This window comes from Vipera ursinii, assembly GCF_947247035.1.
Source record: "Vipera ursinii genome assembly, chromosome: Z".
Lineage (NCBI taxonomy): Eukaryota > Metazoa > Chordata > Lepidosauria > Squamata > Viperidae > Vipera > Vipera ursinii.
In genome coordinates this window covers 3,787,231-3,807,573 of record NC_139517.1, presented here as the reverse complement: position 1 = coordinate 3,807,573, position 20,343 = coordinate 3,787,231, and the positions used below count along the sequence as shown (strand labels likewise).

The 20,343-nt window shown below is 46.2% G+C and overlaps 1 protein-coding gene across 2 annotated transcripts in view; it reads right to left on the bottom strand.

The window, feature by feature from the left end:
* Window positions 1–329: 329 nt before the first annotated feature.
* Window positions 330–20,343, bottom strand: part of SLC7A8 (solute carrier family 7 member 8) — a gene marked incomplete at its 5' end in the record, with an annotated part of 31,105 nt that continues 11,091 nt past the window's right edge. For both annotated transcript variants that reach the window (XM_083377716.1, XM_083377717.1), the window contains 8 exons: window positions 330–941; window positions 1,848–2,025; window positions 3,879–4,028; window positions 4,671–4,767; window positions 6,220–6,323; window positions 6,408–6,531; window positions 6,631–6,784; window positions 7,662–7,787. In XM_083377716.1, coding sequence (XP_083233842.1) covers window positions 814–941; window positions 1,848–2,025; window positions 3,879–4,028; window positions 4,671–4,767; window positions 6,220–6,323; window positions 6,408–6,531; window positions 6,631–6,784; window positions 7,662–7,787 — 1,061 coding nt within the window. In that variant the 3' untranslated portion in view covers window positions 330–813. The remainder of the gene's footprint in view (window positions 942–1,847; window positions 2,026–3,878; window positions 4,029–4,670; window positions 4,768–6,219; window positions 6,324–6,407; window positions 6,532–6,630; window positions 6,785–7,661; window positions 7,788–20,343) is intronic.

Here is a 20,343-nt window from a genome sequence, read left to right as displayed (position 1 = left end):
TGAAGTCCACCCATTCTAAAGGGGTTAAGGTGGAGAAACACTGTTCTAACCTAAACTTCAATCCTATCTTTTTTAAAAAAAACAAAACCACAGCACAAGATCCTGTTATTTTCCTCTCTGCTTCCATGGCACCATCGCAGCTTGTCTGCCGCACCGTTGTTGCCAAGGTGGCACGGAGCCGGCGAAGCTACAGTTTCCCAATCCTGGCTGACTCATCCCGATGGGAGCTTGTGCCGCCCACCCCCCTCCGGGGACAAGGCACTTTGCTTGATGAGTTGCTGTTTCATCACCGAAGAAACCTAGCCAGGAAGTCATCCCAACGGCGAATGGCGTTTAATTTATGACATCCAAAACAAAATGGAAAAGAAAAGACAGGGGTGTGTGTGTGGTGGGGGTAGGAGGGGGAAATGAAGAAACCTGGAATATACGAGGGCACCATTGCAGGAGTGAACGCTCCCGGGACAGCTGGGGTTCCGCCACCACCCCTTAAAATATTGCCCCCCCAAATATAAGGCAGTAACAAAAAAAGCTTTCCCAAAAGTGTGGGGCGAGCAGCAGGAATGGGGCTCCAGCCCTTAAGGGTTGCCCCATCCGTCTCTGCCCCAGCGGGAGGCACTGCAGGCGGGGATTGGGGTGTGTGTGTGTGTGGACCCCAGACCCTGCAAGAAGCTGGGGGAAGGAGTGTGTGCATTTGGGGAGAGGGGGTGTCATTCCCCCCCCAAACGGGTCCAGCTCTGGCCAACAGGATCCGGCGAACCGTTCCTAGTGGCTAAAAACCAACGCAGTCCATGTTTGGCTGTTCCTTCCGTTTGCTCAATTCTGTTCGCACATGGGCTCCAGCTGTTCTTTGGTCTCTTTGCTGAGCTCGTTCTCGACTTCCCCGGCGTCCATCTTGGGGTACACGACCACGCAGAGCTTCTGCCCCACCCGAGTGATCCCGTCTGGAAGAAAGGAAAAAAAAACGGATCGGGCAAAGAGAATAAGAGCCGGGTGGGTTTTCTTGCAGACGACTCACTGCCAAACTAGGGAACATCATCAGGGCTAGAAGGGAGGGGGATTTGCAGGAAGAAGAAGGAGGAGGAGGAGGAGGAGGAGGAGGAGGAGGAGGAGGAGGAGGAGAAGGAGGAGGAGGAGGAGAAATGATATCGTGTCCTTGGTGCTCTCTGAGCTGGGTGGTTTTCTTGCAGATGTTTCACTAGCAAACTAGGGAACGTCATCAGTGCTAGAAGAGAGGGAAGCGATGTGGAGTGAAGGGGGGACAGGAGAAGGAGGAGGAGGAAGAGGAGGAAGAGGAGGAAGAGTGCTGTAGGGTGCTTGGTGCTCTCTGAGATTGGTGGTTTTCTTGCAGACCTTTCATTACCAAACTAGGTAACACTATCAGTGCTACAAGGGAGGGAGGTTTGTGGAGTGAAGGGGGGAGAGGAGGAGGAGGAGGAGGAGGAGGAGGAGGAGGAGGAGGAGGGGGCTGTAGGGTCCTTGGTGCTCTCTGAGCTTGGTTGTTTTCTTGCAGACCTTTCATTACCAAAGTAGGGAACATCGTCAGTGCTAGAAGAGAGGGAAGCGATGTGGAGTGGAGGGGGGGCTTGTCCTGTCAGGGTTGGTGGTCAAGCCACTGACTAGTATATAAACAGAGCAAACCCCCCCCTCCTCTCCTAGCCCTGATGATGTTACCTGGTTGGGCCACGAAACGTCTGCAAGAAAACCACCCAGCTCAAGAGAGAGCACCAAGCCCAGCCCCCCAGTTCCACCCTGAGCCACAAACATTCCCTTCCAAAGGGAAAAGACCCCCCCTTCTTCAACCTATCCCACCCCCTCCTTGCCTGGGGGGAAGGGGGTCCAACACTCACTGATCAAGGTGTGGAAGGCCGGGGGCTTGTTCTCCCAATGGACGCCCAGGAAGTAGACGGGAACGCCTGTCAACATGATGGCCAGCCCGACGCCACACACCAAAGGTTCCGACCACAGGCTGAAGACCAACAGGAAAGCCCAGAAAAGCAGGTAGATGAAGGGGAAGAACAGGCTCACCTGCGGGGGGGGTGGAGAGAGAGAAGTGGGATGAACTTAGACCGAAATGCCAGGAAAACAAAAATGTCCCTACTTCCTTAGCCAGAGGAAAACCGGATCTAGGCCAGGATTGCTGAGAAGGAGGAGATCTGCATCCCAATTCTTCCTTTCTCTGTAGAAAACTCTGTTGCTAAGCAAGACAGTTGTTAGGTTGTTAAAGTGAATCCGGCTTTTCCCCCATTGTCAGAAGTTCGCAAAAGGAGATTGCGTCTCACACACACACACACACACACACACACACACACACACACACACACAAACACACACGGCTTTTTTTCTCATAGAACGCTCAGAACGGAGTTCCGGCACCTTTTTTGGATGAAACCTTGTAGGGTAGGCAAGGCAGGTTGTATGATGTGTGTGAGTTCCGGCACCTTTTTCTTTTACAAAAAAAGCACTGCACACACACACACACACACACACACACAGGGACGCTGCAACTGTCATAAGTACATGCAACGGCTAGCTATGTGAAAAACGGTCCTAAGTATGTTTTTACTTAGCTGATATAATGAAAACTGCCCTGGCTTAGATATGAGATAACAGACATTAAGAGAAAAAAAGAGAGGAAGTATTTGATGTTCAAGCAAGAGAAAAGTTGGTTACTAAATGTAAGATGCTTGGAAATGAGTAGAAAACAAGAATATTAAATCGTATTATTAACTAGTTGATGTAAGATGGTGAGAAACAGAATCTGTTCAAATAGATGAGACGTGTATTCTGAATGTGACCTATTGTGATAATGGGAACTTTGGTTACGGTACTTAAAACTCAGAAACTATAAATCTTAAATGTTAAGTTAAATATGAATGGGAAATTAAAAATTGGGGAAAACTAATTAGGACATTAAAGGGATGTGGTGGCTCAGTGGGTTAGGACGCTGAGCTTGTCGATCAGATGGTCAGCAGTTTGGCGGGTCGAATCCCGAGTGCCGGGTACCAGAGTGAGCACCTGTTATGTGTCCCAGCTTCTGCCAACCTAGCAGTTCGAAAGCACGTAAAAATGCAAGTAGAAAAATAGGGACCACTACGGTGGGAAGGTAACAGCGTTCCGTGCGCCTTTGGCGTCTAGTCATGCCGGCCACATGACCACGGAGACGTCTTCGGACAAGCGCTGGCTCTTCGGCTTTGAAACGGAGATGAGCACCAGCCCCTAGAGCTGGAAACAACTAGCACGCATGTGCGGGAGAACCTTTACCTTTACCTTTTTAATTAGGACATTGATTGTCTGTGAAGACTGAATGTTAAAACAAGAAGGATATGGATAAGCCAAAAATTACTGACAAATGTAAGAAGGTCATTTTTATTTGATTGACATAATAAGAACTGTATTAGTTTAAACAGGAGACAGTAAATACCAAGGGGAAAAGAGAGGAAAAATTTAATGTAGCAGCTGGAGACCTGTACAAACATACTTGTATGTCGTTATCGATTAACCCAGCCGCCAGGCGGCTTTTCAAATACTTAAATGTAAAATTAGAAAATCAATAAAACACTTAAAAGGCAAAAAGAAAAACCAATGCAATCCGGATTGGATCCTGCAAAACAAGACACACTGGAAATGGAGAAATTGACTGCACTCAAAATGAAGGAATTGACTAAGCTCAAAGTGGAGAAAGGACCACATTCGAAGCAGAGAAATTAATCACAGCAGGGACTGATCATATTTGAAATGGATAAATTGACACCACCAGAAGCATTGAAATTGACCGTATTCAGCCTGCTTGGCAGGTGCCGAGGGAGAAGAAATTAAGTGCAAAAATGAAGAACGGTTGAGAGATCAAAAACAGAGTCATGTCTCGGGAGAGTCCTTACCTTGATCGGATAAGACCGATGGGGTTCACGCCAGCGAAGCACAACTTGCCCAGCCACCGTCACTCCGTAGAAGAGGTAGTTGATGAAACCGACATAATTGATCAGCGTATATATGTCACTTGTGACCAACATAAGCAAAGTGGACAGACACTGCCAGAGAGAAAATAAGAATGAGCCGACGGGTTTAAACTATTGACAAAATTGGAAAAATTCTACAACAGTCAACCACATCGGTGTTTGTCAACCTTGGCAGCTTGATGATGGGTAGACTTCAACTCCCAGAATTCCCCAGCCAGCTTGATAAGTTGCAGGGGATTGCCTCTGTGACGATGTAGGACAGACAAGGAGGAAGCTAGCCACCAAATGGCAAGAACACAGGAAAGCAGTCAGATCGTGAAATCAAAACTCATTGGTAACCTGGCTATTTTTGTACCTGCTCAGCCAACAATCTTAGCAGCTTGTGAAATTGAATGCATGTCCTTGTTCATTGCAATGAACAAGGACATGCATTCAATTTCACAAGTTGTTAAGATTGTTGGCTGAGCAAGCACAAAAACAGCCAAGGAAATCATTGAAGCCTAGGAAACAGGCCCCTTGTCAGTCAACAGGAGTGCTGATTTGCCACCAGCTTATCAAAACCTTAGGAGCTTTGCTGGCTGGCGAATTCTGGGAGTTGAAGTCCACCCATCTTCAAGCTGCCGAGATAGACAAACACTGCATTTTCTCATCGGATCCCACCCGTGTGGGATCTACCCAGATCTCCCCACCCTTATTTCTCTACCGATGACTCACAGTGAAAACTAGAGCAGGTATCGGAGTGCACCTTCGGACATGAATCATCGCCAAGACGCTGGGGAGATGCCCTTCGCGGGCACCAGCGAAAAATAGCCTGGGGAAGAAGGAAAAATAATATCACACAAGGAAACAATAGCAGGTGGAGACAGATTGTTGGCATGTTTTAATCGGCACAAGAGAAACTCTTGTGTTTTGAACACAGCTTATTCATGCCCTTCTTTGGCTGAAATAATTTAAAGACAGCTGCCTTCTCTCTAAGCAGCTTGCAAGGATAAAAATCAACCAAGCAGCCAGCATTAACAATTAAAGCATAGCCTCAGGGTACTAAAATCAAAGATCTGGTTCTCTTTCCTAACACAGCTCAGAGCCATCAATCTCATTCTGGGGAAAGGGTAGAACAGAATAACAAACTTGGAAGAGACCCTGTAGGTCATCAAGTCCAACCCCGCTGCCCATGCTGGAGACCCTACACCATTTCTGACAGACGGCAGTCCAGTCTCTTCTTGAAAGCCTCCAGTGATGAAGCTCCCACAACCTCTGAAGGCAACTTCTGTTCCACTGGTTGATTGTTCTCACGGTCAGAAAATTTCTCCTTATTTCCAGGTTGACTCTCTCCTGGATCAGTTTCCATCCGTTGTCCCTGATGGTCTTTGTTGCTCTTCTCTGCGCTCTTTCTAGAGCCTCCACACCTTTTTTATAGTATGGAGACCAAAATTGGTTGCAGTATTCTAGGTGTGGCCTTACTAAGGCTTCATAGAGTGGTATTAGTAGCTTAGGGACGCGGTGGCTCAGTGGGTTAGGATGCTGAGCTTGTCGATCAGAAGGTCGGCAGCTTGGCGGGTCGAATCCCAAGTGCCACGTAACAGAGCGAGCACCTGTTACTCGTCCCAGCTTCCGCCAACCTAGCAGTTCAAAAGCACGTAAAAAATGCAAGTAGAAAAATAGGGACCACTACGGTGGGAAGGTAACAGCGTTCCGTGCGCCTTTGGCGTCTAGTCATGCCGGCCACATGACCACGGAGACGTCCTCGGACAAGCGCTGGCTCTTCGGCTTTGAAACGGAGATGAGCACCAGCCCCTAGAGTTGGAAACGACTAGCACGCATGTGCAGGGGAACCTTTACCTTTACCTTTTATTAGTAGCTTATGTGATGTTGATTGACTCCCTCTGTTAATGCAATTTAGGATTGAATTGACTTTTTGGGCTGCCACCACACACTGCTGGCTCAATATTTCATTGATTGTCCACTAACACTCCAAGATCCCTCTCACGGTTGCTGCTATTAGGCCTGGTTTCACCCAATCCGTAACCACAATTGGGACTGAAATTTTGCTCAGAAAGCAGTGCCGTCATTAAGCAGGTCATCCCGTGACCAGATCCCAACTTTACAATCCTTTTGATTGTGGCTGTTAAGCGAACGTGCAAATGAGTGACCCTCACGCTGGTTTTTTAGGGCGTTATCGTTTGATCCTTGGGAATCTCCAAAGATGGGACCATGACCAAGGTTGGCAAGTCCACCCTGTTGGTTGGAAGTCAGGCCTACTCACCTGGAGGAAGTAAAAAGAGAGCCGTTGACGCCTCCGAAGGTGGAGAGGGCAACAGAGATGGGCATGATCCACGCCATCACTCCTAGGAGTTTCTCCCCAAATGTCTTTGAAGTAAGGAACGAGAAGATGTTAGGGGTCAATTCGCCGGCAACCAAAGAGGAATCTGAACGTCATTTATGGAGACTCACCACCGCAACAGCATTGGAGGCCAGAAGCTCCTGGGGAGACATGGCAGTGACGTAGGCCACGTTGGCGAAGACGTAGACAAAGGTAACCAGGGGGATGGAGATAAAAATAGCTCGAGGCAGGTTTCTGTGCAGGACGGAAAGAATTGAGGTGGGTAGAAGGTAGAGCGAAGACCAAGATGGGCCTTCTCCACCTCCCACGCCACCAGGAGAGGCCCTCACTCACTTGTAAGGGTCCACCAACTCTTCGGTGACGTAGTTGAGGAAGTTCCAGCCCCCGTAGGCAAATGAGCCTTGTAGGAAGGCCAGAGCAATCAGCCCCACATTTGGCGTTTGAAAGAACTCGAAGGCATTCTTGGGTTCCAGCCAAAAGTATTCACCTACATCAAGGACACACGACAGAAGTAATCCACTGCCATCCTGGGGTGGGGGGTCTCTTCTCTTTATTCCCCCTCCCAACCAATCTCCCACTCTCCTCCTTCCCTCTGGGCAGGAAACCACCTTGTAAATCAAACCATCTCCAAAGGGTGTCCGTGTTCCTCAACTTACACCTTGGCAACCTCTCCCTTACCAATGCAGCAGGAGAAATACAGAATAACAGAGTTGGAAGGGGCCCTGGAGGCCTTCTAGATCCCTCTATCAGGGATCTCCAACCTCGGCCACTTTAGGACTTGTGGACTTCAGCTCCCAGAATTCCTCCGCAGGCATGTCCGGCAGAGGAATTCTGGGAGTTGAAGTCCACAAGTCCTAAAGTGGCCGAGGTTGGAGACCCCCCCCAACTTTATGACTTGTGGACTTCAACTCCCAGAATTCCTCAGCCGGCGAGACTAGTTGAGGAATTCTGGGAGTTGAAGTCCACAAGTCCTAAAGTGGCCGAGGTTGGAGACTCCCCTACTTTATGACTTGTAGACTTCAACTCCCAGAATTCCTCAGCTGGCCATGCCTGGCTGAGGAATTCTGGGAGTTGAAGTCCACAAGTCCTAAAGTGGCCAAAGTTGGAGATAACCCCCCCCCCCAATTTCATGACTTGTGGACTTCAACTCCCAAAATTCCTCAGCCGGCCATGCCCGGCTGAGGAATTCTGGGAGTTGAAGTCCACAAGTCGTAAAGAGTAATGTCACCAAGGCTGGAGATCTCTGTTCTACACCGTTACAAGAGAAACAGCCGCCTGATGTCTTCTTAAAGACCTCTGGCGCCGGAGCACCCACACCTTCTGAAACAATAATGCGCTCAGTTGGATCTGAAGGGGCCTCTCACCTTTGCAAATTTGCACGATTCCCATGATAATGATCAAGCCCAGAGCCAGCAGCTTCCCGGCAGTGAAGATGTCCTGGACTCGCGTCGCCCAGCGCACGCTGGCACAGTTCACCCACGTCAGCAGCACTGCGGAGAAGCAAGCAAGACGATAGAAGCTGGCACCCCCGAGCTCGCCTTCTCCCAACCCAGCTCAATGCTTTTCCTCTAAAACTCTTTCCTACTCATGAGAAAAACCAGGTCAGGACCATTGGGCCTGGGTGAAAACGGAGATGGCAGCTCTTGCAGACACACACACACACACACACACACAAGGACGCCTCTCTGTTTGAGGACGCTCGGCGCCAGGTTTTGTGCCGATTTTGCAATCCAGAATAACAGAGTTGGAAGGGGCCCTGGAGGTCTTCTAGTCCAACCCCCTACTCAAGCAGGAGACTCTAGGCCAGGGGTGTTTCAACTCCTGGTCCGCGGGCCGGAGGCGTCATGGAGAAATTGCGCCCACCCCACTGCCGGCAATGGGGGGAAAAAGTCGCGATATGACGTTGTGAGTTTGACACCCCTGCTCTAGGCCATTTCAAAAACACGTCTGTCCAATCTCTTCTTAAAAGCCCCCAGTGTTGGAGCACCCACAACTTCTCGAGGCAGGTTGTTCCACTGATTAATTGACACAGAATAACGGAGTTGGAAGGGGCCTTGGAGGTCTTCTAGTCCAGCCCCCTGCTCAAGAAGAACACCCTATACCAGGGGTAGGCAACTTGGCTCTTTTATGACTCGTGGACTTCAACTCCCAGAATTCCTGAGCCAGCGTAGCTCAGCTTGCAAACCTCTGCCTTTCCCCTCAGCATGGCTAGCTGAGGAATTCTGGGAGTTGAAGTCCATGAGTCATAAAAGAGCCTAGCCCTGGCCTATACCACTTCAGACAAAATGGCTGCCCAGTCTCTTCTTAAAAGCCTCCAGTGGTGGAGCATTCACAACTTCTGGAGGCAGGTTGCTCCACTGATTAATTGATACAGAATCCAGAATAGCGGAGGTGGAAGGGACCTTGGAGGTCTTCTCTGCTCAAACAGGAAGCCCTACCATTTCAGATGAACGGCTGCCCAGTCTCTTCTTGAAAATCTCCAGTGATGGAGCAGCCACAACTTCTGGTGGCAAGTAGTTAATCGTTAATCGTGCTCACTGTTAGGAAATTTCTCCTTAGTTCTAGGTTGCTTCTCTCCTTGAGTTCAGCGACCTCCCGTTAAGGCTGTAACTCAAGGTTAAATCTCATCCTCCTGGGACAGGTTGTCCACGAAACGAAAACCAGGATCAGAGAAGTCAGTGACCTATTTGGCCCGAGGCCACCAGCGTGGAAAACATCCCGTCTGCAGACAGGCTGACCTCTGGGTGTTTGTGCGTAAACAGAGTCCATCTGAGACGGATCAACAGAAACTCAAACCTCTTGCGCCGCTGGGGAACAAGGAACAAAACCGTGGCTTGTTCCTTCTTCTCACCCTCCGACCACGCAGGGGAAACGGAGAGATTAGCCCGAGGCCAAATCCAGGATGAGCTTCCGCATAGCTGAATGTGGTGCCGACACTTTGGGTGGGCAACGCACCGTCGTTTGGCGCTGGGAAGCTCAGCGCAGTTTGAGGCTGCCCAAACGCAACCTGGCAATCTGACTTTCCTTTCCTCTAGGGACCGTTTGAAGTTGCAAGGAGCACTGGGGGAAAATGGCTCCCGGTTGTTTTTCCGCAGCCTCCTGGTGGTCCCGTGATCGAAATTCGGACGCTGACTCGTCTTTACGACGGTCGCAGCGTTTCCCCCCCCCGGGGTTACGCGGGCCCCCCCTTTTGCGACCTTCAGACAGGCAACGTCAAAGGGAAGAGCCGGATTGGCTGAACACCCTGGTTGCTAACTTAACAATGCAGTGTTTCGCTTAACAACCGTGGCAAGAAAAGGTCGTGCAATGGGGCAAAACCCGCTTCCTAACTGTCTCGCTTAGCGACATAAAATTCTCTGTGGTCGTACATCAAGGATTACCTGGGGGTTCCCACAATATGACAATCTGTCTTCCAGACAGGTCAGTGTTTCGCAATCTTAAGCACTTGAAGAGGGGTGGACTTCAACTCCCAGAATCCCCCAGCCAGCCAGGCTGGCTGGGGGATTCTGGGAGTTGAAGTCCACCCCCTCTTCAAGTGATTGAGAAACATGGAGATATTCTGGACTTTTTCCAAGTGCTGGGATATGACAAAGGCGGAGGCACAAAGCAATGAAGATGAGTTGTGGTGCCAAGTTTTTTGCTTCCGCCTCTCTTGTTTTTGCGATGTTGGGCTTTATTAAAAAAAATAAATAAAAAAAAGCTGCCCAGAATTGTGTTTATATGATGGGCAGTTCTCCAAGTCTAATAAATCAATAAGCTTCTCAGTTCCTTGATTTTGCAATTGTCCCAGGTCACGACAGGCTAAAGAAAAATAGGAATTGCAATCCACACCTTTGGACGGTCTTAGGGTCTTAGCGTTAGGAGAAGCCATGACGTCATCAAGTGGTGACATCGCTTCCTAAGCAGTAGTTTGTTAACGATTTTTCATAGTAGCAAATTTCAGGCTTTTAAATCAATATGAAGCAGCTAGCAGCAGGGGGCTGGACTAGAAGACCTCCAAGATCCCTCCTATTCTATTCTGTTCTATTATTCTACTCTATTCTATTATAATTATTCTGTTCTATTCTTTTCTATTCAATTCTACTTTAATTATTCTATTCTTTTCTATTCTATTTTAATTATTCTATTCTATTCTATTTTATTCTACTATTCTATTCTATTCTATTCTATTCTATTCTATTCTATTCTATTCTATTCTATTCTATTCTATCCTTTTATTCTATTCTATTCTATTCTATTTGTGACTGTTTGACGTTGCAACATCACTGAGAAAAGTGACTTATGACCGTTTTTCAGACTTATGACCGTCACAGAATCCCCCTTGGCCACGTGATCGAAACTCTGACACTTGGAAACCGATTCATATTTATGACGCTTGCAGCATCACAGGATCCGCTTTTGCAGCCTTCGGACAAGCAAAGTCAGTGGGCAAGCCAGGTTCACTTTAAGAACCCTGTCACTCAACTAACAACGGCAGCGTTCACTTAACGCCGGCTGCGAGGGAGGTTGTAAAACTGGGGTGAAATTCACTAAACAAGCGTCTCGCTTAGCAACAGAAATGTTGGGCTCCGTCGTGGTGGTATCTTTGCAGTCAATGATATTCCGATAAACTGGAAAACTGTAGCCTCTAAGACACTTGTTTATGCATAAATATAAGTAGTCCTCAGTTTACGGCCACGACTGAGGCCACAGTTTCCATTGCTTAGCAAGACAGTTGTTAAATGAGCTTTGCCCCATTTTACGACAGTTGTTAAATGAATCACTACAGTCATTAAGTTATCCTGTTTCCCCTACAGTAACCCCAAAAATAAGCCCTAGCTTGATTTTTTTTTGGGGGGGGGTGGACCTAATATAAGCCCTCCCCGAAAATGAGCCCTAGTTTTGGGGCAAGGTGCATACTCAGAAATCAAGCTAGGGCAGGGGTGGGGGTGTGGATCCACCCTATGGGCCCCGCACCCACTTACCTCACAGCCAGGACTCCCCTCACCGGCCCACTTCTTCTGAGGCCTCTTCTACAGCCAGGCCTGCATTTCTCAGTCATGGGCCTTTCCGGAAGGCCTCTGCAGCCAAGAACCAAGCTGTGGGTTCAATCCGTGGCTCGGTTCTGTAAGAGATCTTCAGCTGAGCACCAAGCTAAGGATTGAATCCGTAGCTCGGTACTCGGCTGCTTAGGCCTTCTGGAAAGGCCTGACTGTAAAACTCAGGCCTGAGTGCAGCTGCAGAACTTCGGCCCCAGAAGAAGTGGACCGGCTAGGTGAGACTGTCGTTACTGGAGGTGAGGTAAGGCCTACCCTGAAAATAAGACCGGGTCTTATTTTCGGGAAAACACAGCTGTGAAGTGAATCCGTCTCTCCCATTAACTTTGCTGGTCAGGAGGTCACAAACACTGATCACAGGAGACACTGCAGCCGTCATAAGTGTGAGTCAGCTGCCGAGCATCCAAATTTCAATCCCGTGATCTTGGAGAGGCCGCAACGGTTGTGAGTATGAAAAACGGTCTTATGAGAAAAAAGACTTAAAGATTAGAGGTCTGGAGGCCAAAACATATGAGGAACAGTTGCTGGAATTGGGTATGTCTAGTTTAATGAAGAGATGGACGAGGGGGGACATGATAGCAAGGATGGAAACTCATCAAGGAGAGAAGCAACCTAGAACTAAGGAGAAACTTCCTGACAGTGAGGACAATTAACCAGTGGAACACCTTGCCTCCAGAAGCTCTGAATGCTCCAACAGTGGAAGTTTTTAAAAAAGAAACTGCACAGCCATTTGTCTGAAATGGTATAGGATTTTCTGCCTGAGCAGGGGGTTGAGCTAGATGACCTCCAAGGTCCCTTCCAACTTTATTATTGTTATTGTTGTTGTTGTTGTTGTTGTTGTTAAAAGAAATGCATTAATTTAAGGTTGGCAAAAGAGAACATTATTGGAAGAAGAGAAAAATCAAGCAAAAGCTATAGAATTATAGAAATTAGTTGGTATCGATTGTTTTGTAAATACTAACCCAGACAACACGCCGTTTACCAAATATTAAGGTGATTGTGTTAAAAATCAATAAGCGTATTTTTTTTTTAAAAAAAGAAAAGATAGAAAAACGGTCTTAAGTCAATTTTTTCAGGGACGCTGTAACGTTGAGCAGTTACTAAATGAACAGTTGTATCTGCGTCTCCTTTTATCTCCTTCTCTTGTGCCTTTCGTGTTTATTTATTTTCTCTAAAGGCACTCATAAAAAAAAATATTTACTTTTTAAAGCAGGAGCTCCTAAATACTGTGTCCTCTTAGCACAATATTGCAAAACGAAACAATTCCTGAGGAGGAAACAGAAGGCCGCATCTGACGCAGCCACCTCATATGATATTGTTTCGCCGGAAAAAAAGGAAAATTGCTATTTTTTTTTTCAAGTGTCTAAGACCAAACCATTCATTCCTGCCTCAGGTTGATGTCCATATTTAAAAGCGTGAAGCTTTGGGAAAGCGATGTAGGCAGGTCCCCGGCTTATGACCAAAATCGAGCTCAGTTGTTAAGTGCATTTTTTGTCCCCTTTTACGACACAGTTGTTAAGGGAATCCCTGCAGTATTTTAAAGTGAGTGTCACGGTTGTTAAATGAATCTGGCTTCCCCCATTTTACGACCTTTCTTGGCACGGTCGCTAGTTGCCTCTCCGCAGTTGTTAAATTAATAACATGGTTGTTAGGTGGAATCTGGCTTCCCCCATCGACTTTGCTTGTGAGAAGGTCGCGAAAGGGGATCACTGCAACCGTCATAAGTACATGACAGTTTCCGAGCATCTGAATTTGGATCACGGGATCATGGGGATGATGATGATAATAATAATAATAGTAGTAGTAGTAATCGTAATAATCGTAATAATCGTAATAATAATAATAATAATAATAATAATAATAATAATAATAATAAAAGAAGAAGAAGAAGAAGAAGAAGAAGAAGAAGAAGAAGAAGAAGAAGAAGAAGAAGAAGAAGAAGAAGAAGAAGATGATGATGATGATGCAATGGTCATTGGAAAACAGCCATAAATAACTTTTTCCAATGCTGTTGTAAGTCCCAGCATGGTTGTTACTAAGTCAGGCATCTCTTTGGATCTAAGCTGTTGACAACAATAATGAGGGTTTGCTCAGTTCCCATTAAAGATCTCTGGGAATCCGGGCGGCTGACAAACCACCATTTACGGTTCAGAGAAGAGCAACCAAAATGATCTAAGGCCTGCAGATTAAAACATATGAAGAATGGCTGAAGGATTTGGGTTTGGCTAGCCTAAAGAAAAGGAGAAATTGGGGGGACATGATAGCGGTCTTCCCAGTATTTGAGGAGCTGCTACAAAGAAGTGGGTGTCAAATTATTTTCCAAAGCAACAGAGGGAAGGACGACAAACAATGGTTGGAAACTGACCAAAGAGAGAAGCAACCTAGAATGAAGGAGAAACTTCCTGACAGTGAGGACAATCAGCCAGTGGAACAGCTGGCCACCGGAAATCGTGAGCCCTCCATCACTGGAGGTTTTTAAGAAGAGACTGGACAGGTATGTGTCCTCCTGCTTGAGTGGGGGGCTGGACTAGGAGACCTCTAAGGTCCCTTCCAGCTCTACTCTATTCTAGTGTGTTTGGAAGCCTTCAGGAGAAGGGCGGTATATAAATCAAATAAATAAATAAATAAATAAATAAATAATAAACACCACAGCATATCCGGCAGAAACTGGTTTAACCCAGTCGTGACTGAACACGGTGGATTAACCCTGCTCACACATTAAAACAAGGATTGACTATGCACTCATTTCGCCTTCTGGTAAATGTCTAAGGGGTTCAACCTGCAAGCGAATCTTTGCAAGATTTATTAGCCTGTGCCTGAAAAGTATCCTCTGAAGCTCCTCGGGGACTCTTTAAAGGCTTCCAGGCTTTGCATTTCAAATTTAAATTTAAAAGCTCTCTCCCTGGTGCATTTTCCCCTCCTTGCATGGGGTGTTTTTCTGTGTCTGTGTGTGTGTGTGTGTGTGTGTGTGTGTGAACCAACTGGGCGGGCATAAGGGGGGGGCTTCTGCCAAGTTTGCAGATGAAGAGGAAACAGAACTTTTTCTGCAATCCTGCCCAAATGAGCAAGCTTCAAAACAGGAAATGCAAAGCTTAACAAAAAAAAAAAACAAAAAAAAAGCCGTGGGGGAGAGGCAGGCTGGAAGCAAAATACATCAGATTAGAACGTACTGTAGCACAACGGAGCTGGAAGGGACCGTGGAGGTCATCTAGTCCAACCCCCTGCTCAAGCAGGCCGTAAGCATGAAAAATGGTCCCAAGTCGCTTTTTTCGGGGTCGTTGCAATTTCGAACGGTCATTAAATGAACGGTCGTAACTCGAGGACTACCTGTATATCAGCCGAGAGGAAACAGATATGGAGCATGCTAAGAGGGCACTGAGTGCTCTGGTTTGTAGCGTTTCTCAACCTCGGCCACTTTCCAATGTCTGGACTTCATCTCCCAGAATTCTCCAACCCACCTTGAGCGACACAAGGCTGGCTGGGGAATTCTGGGAGTTGAAGTCCACTCATCTTAAAGTCACCAAGGTTGAGATACACAAGGCTGGGGAATTCTGGGAGTTGAAGTCTACCTGTCTAAAAGTTGCAAAGATTGAGAAACTCCTCCAGGGGCAAAAACACGGAGGGGGCAGGGGAACAGGTGAGACTCGAGCAGGTTTCAAGTTACGCCATCCCGGACACAGGGTGACGTGGGTGGAGATCCAAGGAGTAGATTTGCAATCTCTCTTTCGGAGATCGGGAAACCTGGGAAGGGAGGGATTTTATTTATTTATTTATTTATTTATTTATTTATTTATTTGAATGAACAGACCTTGCCAGTGGATTTAAGCCCCTCTAGGATCAAGGCTGAGCTGGGCGAATCCGAAAATAGATTGGCAGACAGATGGTTTGCAACGAAACCCCAGGAAGATCCAGGAATAAGTTTGCCAGCTAGTTAAGAGTCTAGCAGTTTTATTTTTTGAACTATAAATAAATAAATAAATAAATAAATAAATAAATAAATAAATAAATAAATAAATAAATAAATAAATAAATATTTGATAAATATTGATAGGGTTGATAGGGCTCGCAACTTGGGCGTCCTCCTGGATTCACGACTCAATTTTGAAGACCATATAGGAGCCGTGACCAGGGGGGCTTTTGCCCAGGTTCGCCTGGTGCGCCAGTTGCGACCCTATCTGGACCGAGATGCCCTCATGCACTCATGACCTCCCGTTTAGACTACTGCAACGCTCTCTACATGGGGCTGCCCTTGAGGACCACTCGGAGGCTTCAGCTGGTGCAGAATGCGGCCGCGCGAGTTGTGATGGGGGTCTCCCGATACTCCCATGTAACACCTCTACTCCGCGAGCTGCATTGGCTTCCGGTTGCCCTCCGGGTGAGATTCAAGGTGCTGGTGATGACCTATAAAGCCCTACATGGCTTGGGTCCGGGATATCTGAGGGAACACCTGCTGCCGGCATCAAGTTCCCTTTGTTCAGTGCGCTCCCACAGGGAGGGTCTTCTCAGGGTGCCACCGGTAAGAGATTGCCGGCGGACGACACCCAGGGATAGGGCCTTCTCAGTGGGGGCGCCTGCCCTTTGGAACCAGCTGCCAGTGGAGCTGAGGTCTGCCCCCGACCTCCGTTCATTCCGCCGGGACCTGAAGACCTGGCTCTTCGAGCTCTCTGGCCCAGGCTGAGGATTAATCTTATTTTAACTGGGGTTTTATTTATACAGGGACAAATTTAATTTTTTTTAAACTTGTTTTTAACTTTTGTATTTTGGTTTTTAATTACCCTGTAAACCGCCCTGAGTCCTTCGGGAAAGGGCGGTATATAAATGTAATAAAATAAAATAAATAATAAATAAATAAATAAACAAACAAACTTCTCCAGATCCCAGCAAGGCTCCAGTGGGTTCTTCTCAAAAGAAAAAGAAAAAAAAAGAGAGAACAGGCTGATCTCCTAGAAAGGAGATCTTATTTCTCAGTAAACCTTGGCAAAGTCACAAGGCTGGAACCAAACGCTGGATCCGACGTCGGAGGAGAAGGTGGGGCACCAAAATCTTCTAGCACAGCCTGTCCCAGAGAGCGATCCAGGCTGGGGTGTCACCTCCTGGCCTCAAAATAGACCCAGCCTTGAGTTCATCCCGGTCACCGCCCAAAATGTCACTCCGAGGGCACACCTCGAAGCTTGTGGCTACCAAGCTAGGGCTGGTACCAGGAAAACACAGCCTTGGAAGTGACCGGTGCGGAGATACGGAGCAGAAACCAACAAGGCACGCCAGATAAGCGGGATGAAAAACAGCTCCAGGTGGTTTCTGGGGACAACTGGCTGATGTCAGCCTGCCAGCTTGAAGTTGCCCAATCTGGGCACCCTGTTCCTGATTGCCTTGCGCTCCGCTCCCCTCCTCCTCGGCCGTCAAGGATTATGGGACTTGAAAGCCATTGGACCGCGAGAGGGCACCACGTTGAGAGAAACAGCCCAACTACAGCCCTGTAGCACGGAGGTCTTCAAACTCGGCGACTTTTCAGACTTTTGTGGACTTCAACTCCCAGAATTCTCCAACCAACTTTGAGCTACACAAGGCTGGCTGGGGAATTCTGGGAGTTGAAGTCCACTCATCTTAAAAGTCGCCAAGGTTGAGATACACAAGGCTGGCTGAGGAATTCTGGGAGTTGAACTCCACGAGTCTTAAAAGTCGCCAAGGTTGAGATACACAAGGCTGGCTGAGGAATTCTGGGAGTTGAAGTCCACTCATCTTAAAGTCGCCAAGGTTGATACACAAGGCTGGCTGAGGAATTCTGGGAGTTGAAGTCCACGAGTCTTAAAGTCGCCAAGGTTGAGATACACAAGGCTGGCTGAGGAATTCTGGGAGTTGAAGTCCATGAGTCCATGAGTTACCAAGTTTGATGACCCCTGTTGTAGCGGAATGACAGAATCGGGAAAAACCTTGGAGGTCTTCTGGTCCAACCCACCCCTCCCCCTTTATACCTTATAGCAGGGGTAGGCAACCTTGGCTCTTTTATGACTCGTGCACTTCAACTCCCAGAATTCCTGAGCTGGCAGGGCTCAGCATGGAAACCTCTCCCTTTTCCCTCGGCAGGGCTGGCTCAGGAATTCTGGGAGTTGAAGTCCAACCCATCTTAAACGACCCAGGGTGAGAATGACTGCTTCTAGCTTTTTCCCCAAGCTTTGCACTTCTCCTAAATTCCTGCTCCCCATTCATATTTCTCTCTCATACACCCCCGCCCCCCCCCCCAGTTTTATCTCTCTTCCTAATCTCCCCCTTCTGGGTCGCCTCCTATCTGTCCTGTTTAAGCCGCTTATTGTGGTTTATTTTATTTTTCTTTCCAACTCTGCAATCGGGAGATTTGGGCACCAGCCCAGCCCAACCCACTGGGCTGGTCGGTTGTGAGCAGTTCCTTCTTGCAGTGAGATTTGGGGAGGGGAATATAGATTTCTCCTCCTCCTCCTCCTCTTCCTCTCTTCCTCCTCCTCCTCTTCCCTTCCTCCTCTTCCTCTCTTCCTCCTCCTCCTCTTCCCTTCCTCCTCTTCCTCCTCCTCCTCCCCCTCCCCCTCCTTGTTTTCATAAGCATTTGTCTCTCTCTGACCTCCCTCCACCCATTTGCTGATTCAGCACTGAGTAACTGGCTTTGACCTGATTAATAAAGTTTTGCTGATTCGGGGCAAGCATCCCAGCCCAAGCCAATCTTAGCTTCCCGCTCTTATCCGGCCGCTGCCCGCACCTCCCTCTTTCCCTGCTGTGGAGCTGGATAGTAAAAATAATAATAATAATAATGAGCCAAACCAGTTTGTGCCCGATCTTCCCAGCCTACAATGTCCTAACGTAGCCTCTGGCAGGATATTTTAATCTCCCCTATTCTAAATACTTTGTCGGTTCAGGGGCTGAGAATTCCCCCCCCCTTGATTGCAAAAGAGGGTTTTTTTATAGGAAAGGATAGAAATAGGATAGAATAGGACAGAATGATGGGATGGGAATAGGAATAGGAATAGGAATAAGAGTATAGAGTAGAGTGGGATAGGGATAGGGATAGGGATAGGGATAGGGATAGGGATAGGGATAGGGATAGGGATAGGGATAGGAGTGGAGTGGAGTGGAGTGGAGTGGAATGGAATGGAATAGAATAGAATAGAATAGAATAGAATAGAATAGAATAGAATAGAATAGAATAGAATAGAATAGAATAGAATAGAATAGAATAGAATAGAATAGAATAGAATAGAATAGAATAGAAGAATAGTAAAATAAGGAATAGAATAAAAATAAGGAATAGAATAGAATAGAATAGAATAGAATAGAGTAGAGTAGAGTAGAGTAGAGTAGAGTAGAACAGAACAGAACAGAACAGAACAGAACAGAATAGAATAGAATAGAATTGAGCTGAAAGGGACCTTGGAGGTCTTCTAGTCCAGCCCCCTGCTCAGGCAGGAGACACTATACCATTTCAGACAAATGGCTGTCCAGTCTCTTCTCAAAAGCCGCCAGTGATGGAGCACCCACAACTTCTGGAGGCAAAGCTGTTTTGCCTGTGTCTTTGTGTGTGAGGGATTATAGTTCCCATCCTCCCCACTCTTTCTCTCTCTTCCTTCTGTTCCTGCCTTCAAAGCAGCAATGAGAACTAAGGATAGACCCAAAGTTCGTTGAGAATACTGGCAGTCCTCAACTTACGACCATTCCTTTAGTGACCAAAGTTACAAAAAAAACCTGGAAAAAAGGGACTTATAACCTTTTTTCACACTTACGACCGTGGCAGCATCCCCATGGTCACGTGATCAAAATTTGGGCTTTTGGCAACTGGCACGTATTTACAATGGTTGCCATGTCCTGTCCTATCCTATCCTAATTCTAATTCTAATTCTATTCCATTTCATTCCAATCTGTCTTTTCTATTCTATTCTATTCTATTCTATTCTATTCTATTCTATTCTATTCTATTCTATTCTATTCTATTCTATTCTATTCTATTCTATTCTATTCCATTCCATTCTATTCCATTCCATCTATTCTATTCTATTCTATTCTATATTCCAAATTCTATTCTATTCTATTCTATTCTATTCTATTCTATTCTATTCTATTCTATTCTATTTTCCAAATTCTATTCCAAATTCTATTCTATTCTATTCTATTCTGTTCTATTCTATTCTATATTCCAATTTCTATTCTATTCTATTCTATTCTATTCTATTCTATTCTATATTCCAATTTCTATTCTATTCTATTCTATTCTATATTCCAATTTCTATTCTATTCTATTCTATTCTATTCTATTCTATTCTATTCTATTCTATATTCCAATTTCTATTCTATTCTATTCTATTCTATTCTATTCTATTCCAATTTCTATTCTATTCTATTCTATTCTATTCTATTCTATTCTATTCCATTCCATTCCATATATTCTATTCTATTCTATTCTATTCTATTCTATTCTATTCTATTCTATTCCATTCCATTCCATTCCATTCCATATATTCTATTCTATTCTATATTATATTCCAATTTCTATTCTATTCTATTCTATTCTATTCTATTCTATTCTATTCTATTCTATTCTATTCTATTCTATTCTATTCTATTCCATTCCATTCCATTCCATTCCATTCCATTCCATTCCATCTATTCTATTCTATTCTATTCTATTCTATTCTATTCTATTCTATTCTATTCTATTCTATTCTATTCTATTCTATTTTCTAATTCTGCTCTGCTCTGCTCTGCTCTGCACTGCACTGCACTACACTACACTACACTATACTATTCTCTCATGATCATGAGCTTAAAGACACCGCAATAGCCATAAATGCGAGAATCGGGCATACATACAAGACAGGGTCATACGTCACTTTTTTCCCCAGCACCGTCGTAACTTCAAACAGTTGTTAAATAAACGGACATATCTCAAGGACTACACTTCTGCATGAGCTACCAGCACAGCTGAAAAACCATCCACCTCTAACTTTTCTCTCTTTGAAACCAAGCCAGCCACAGGCATATTATTCTGGGG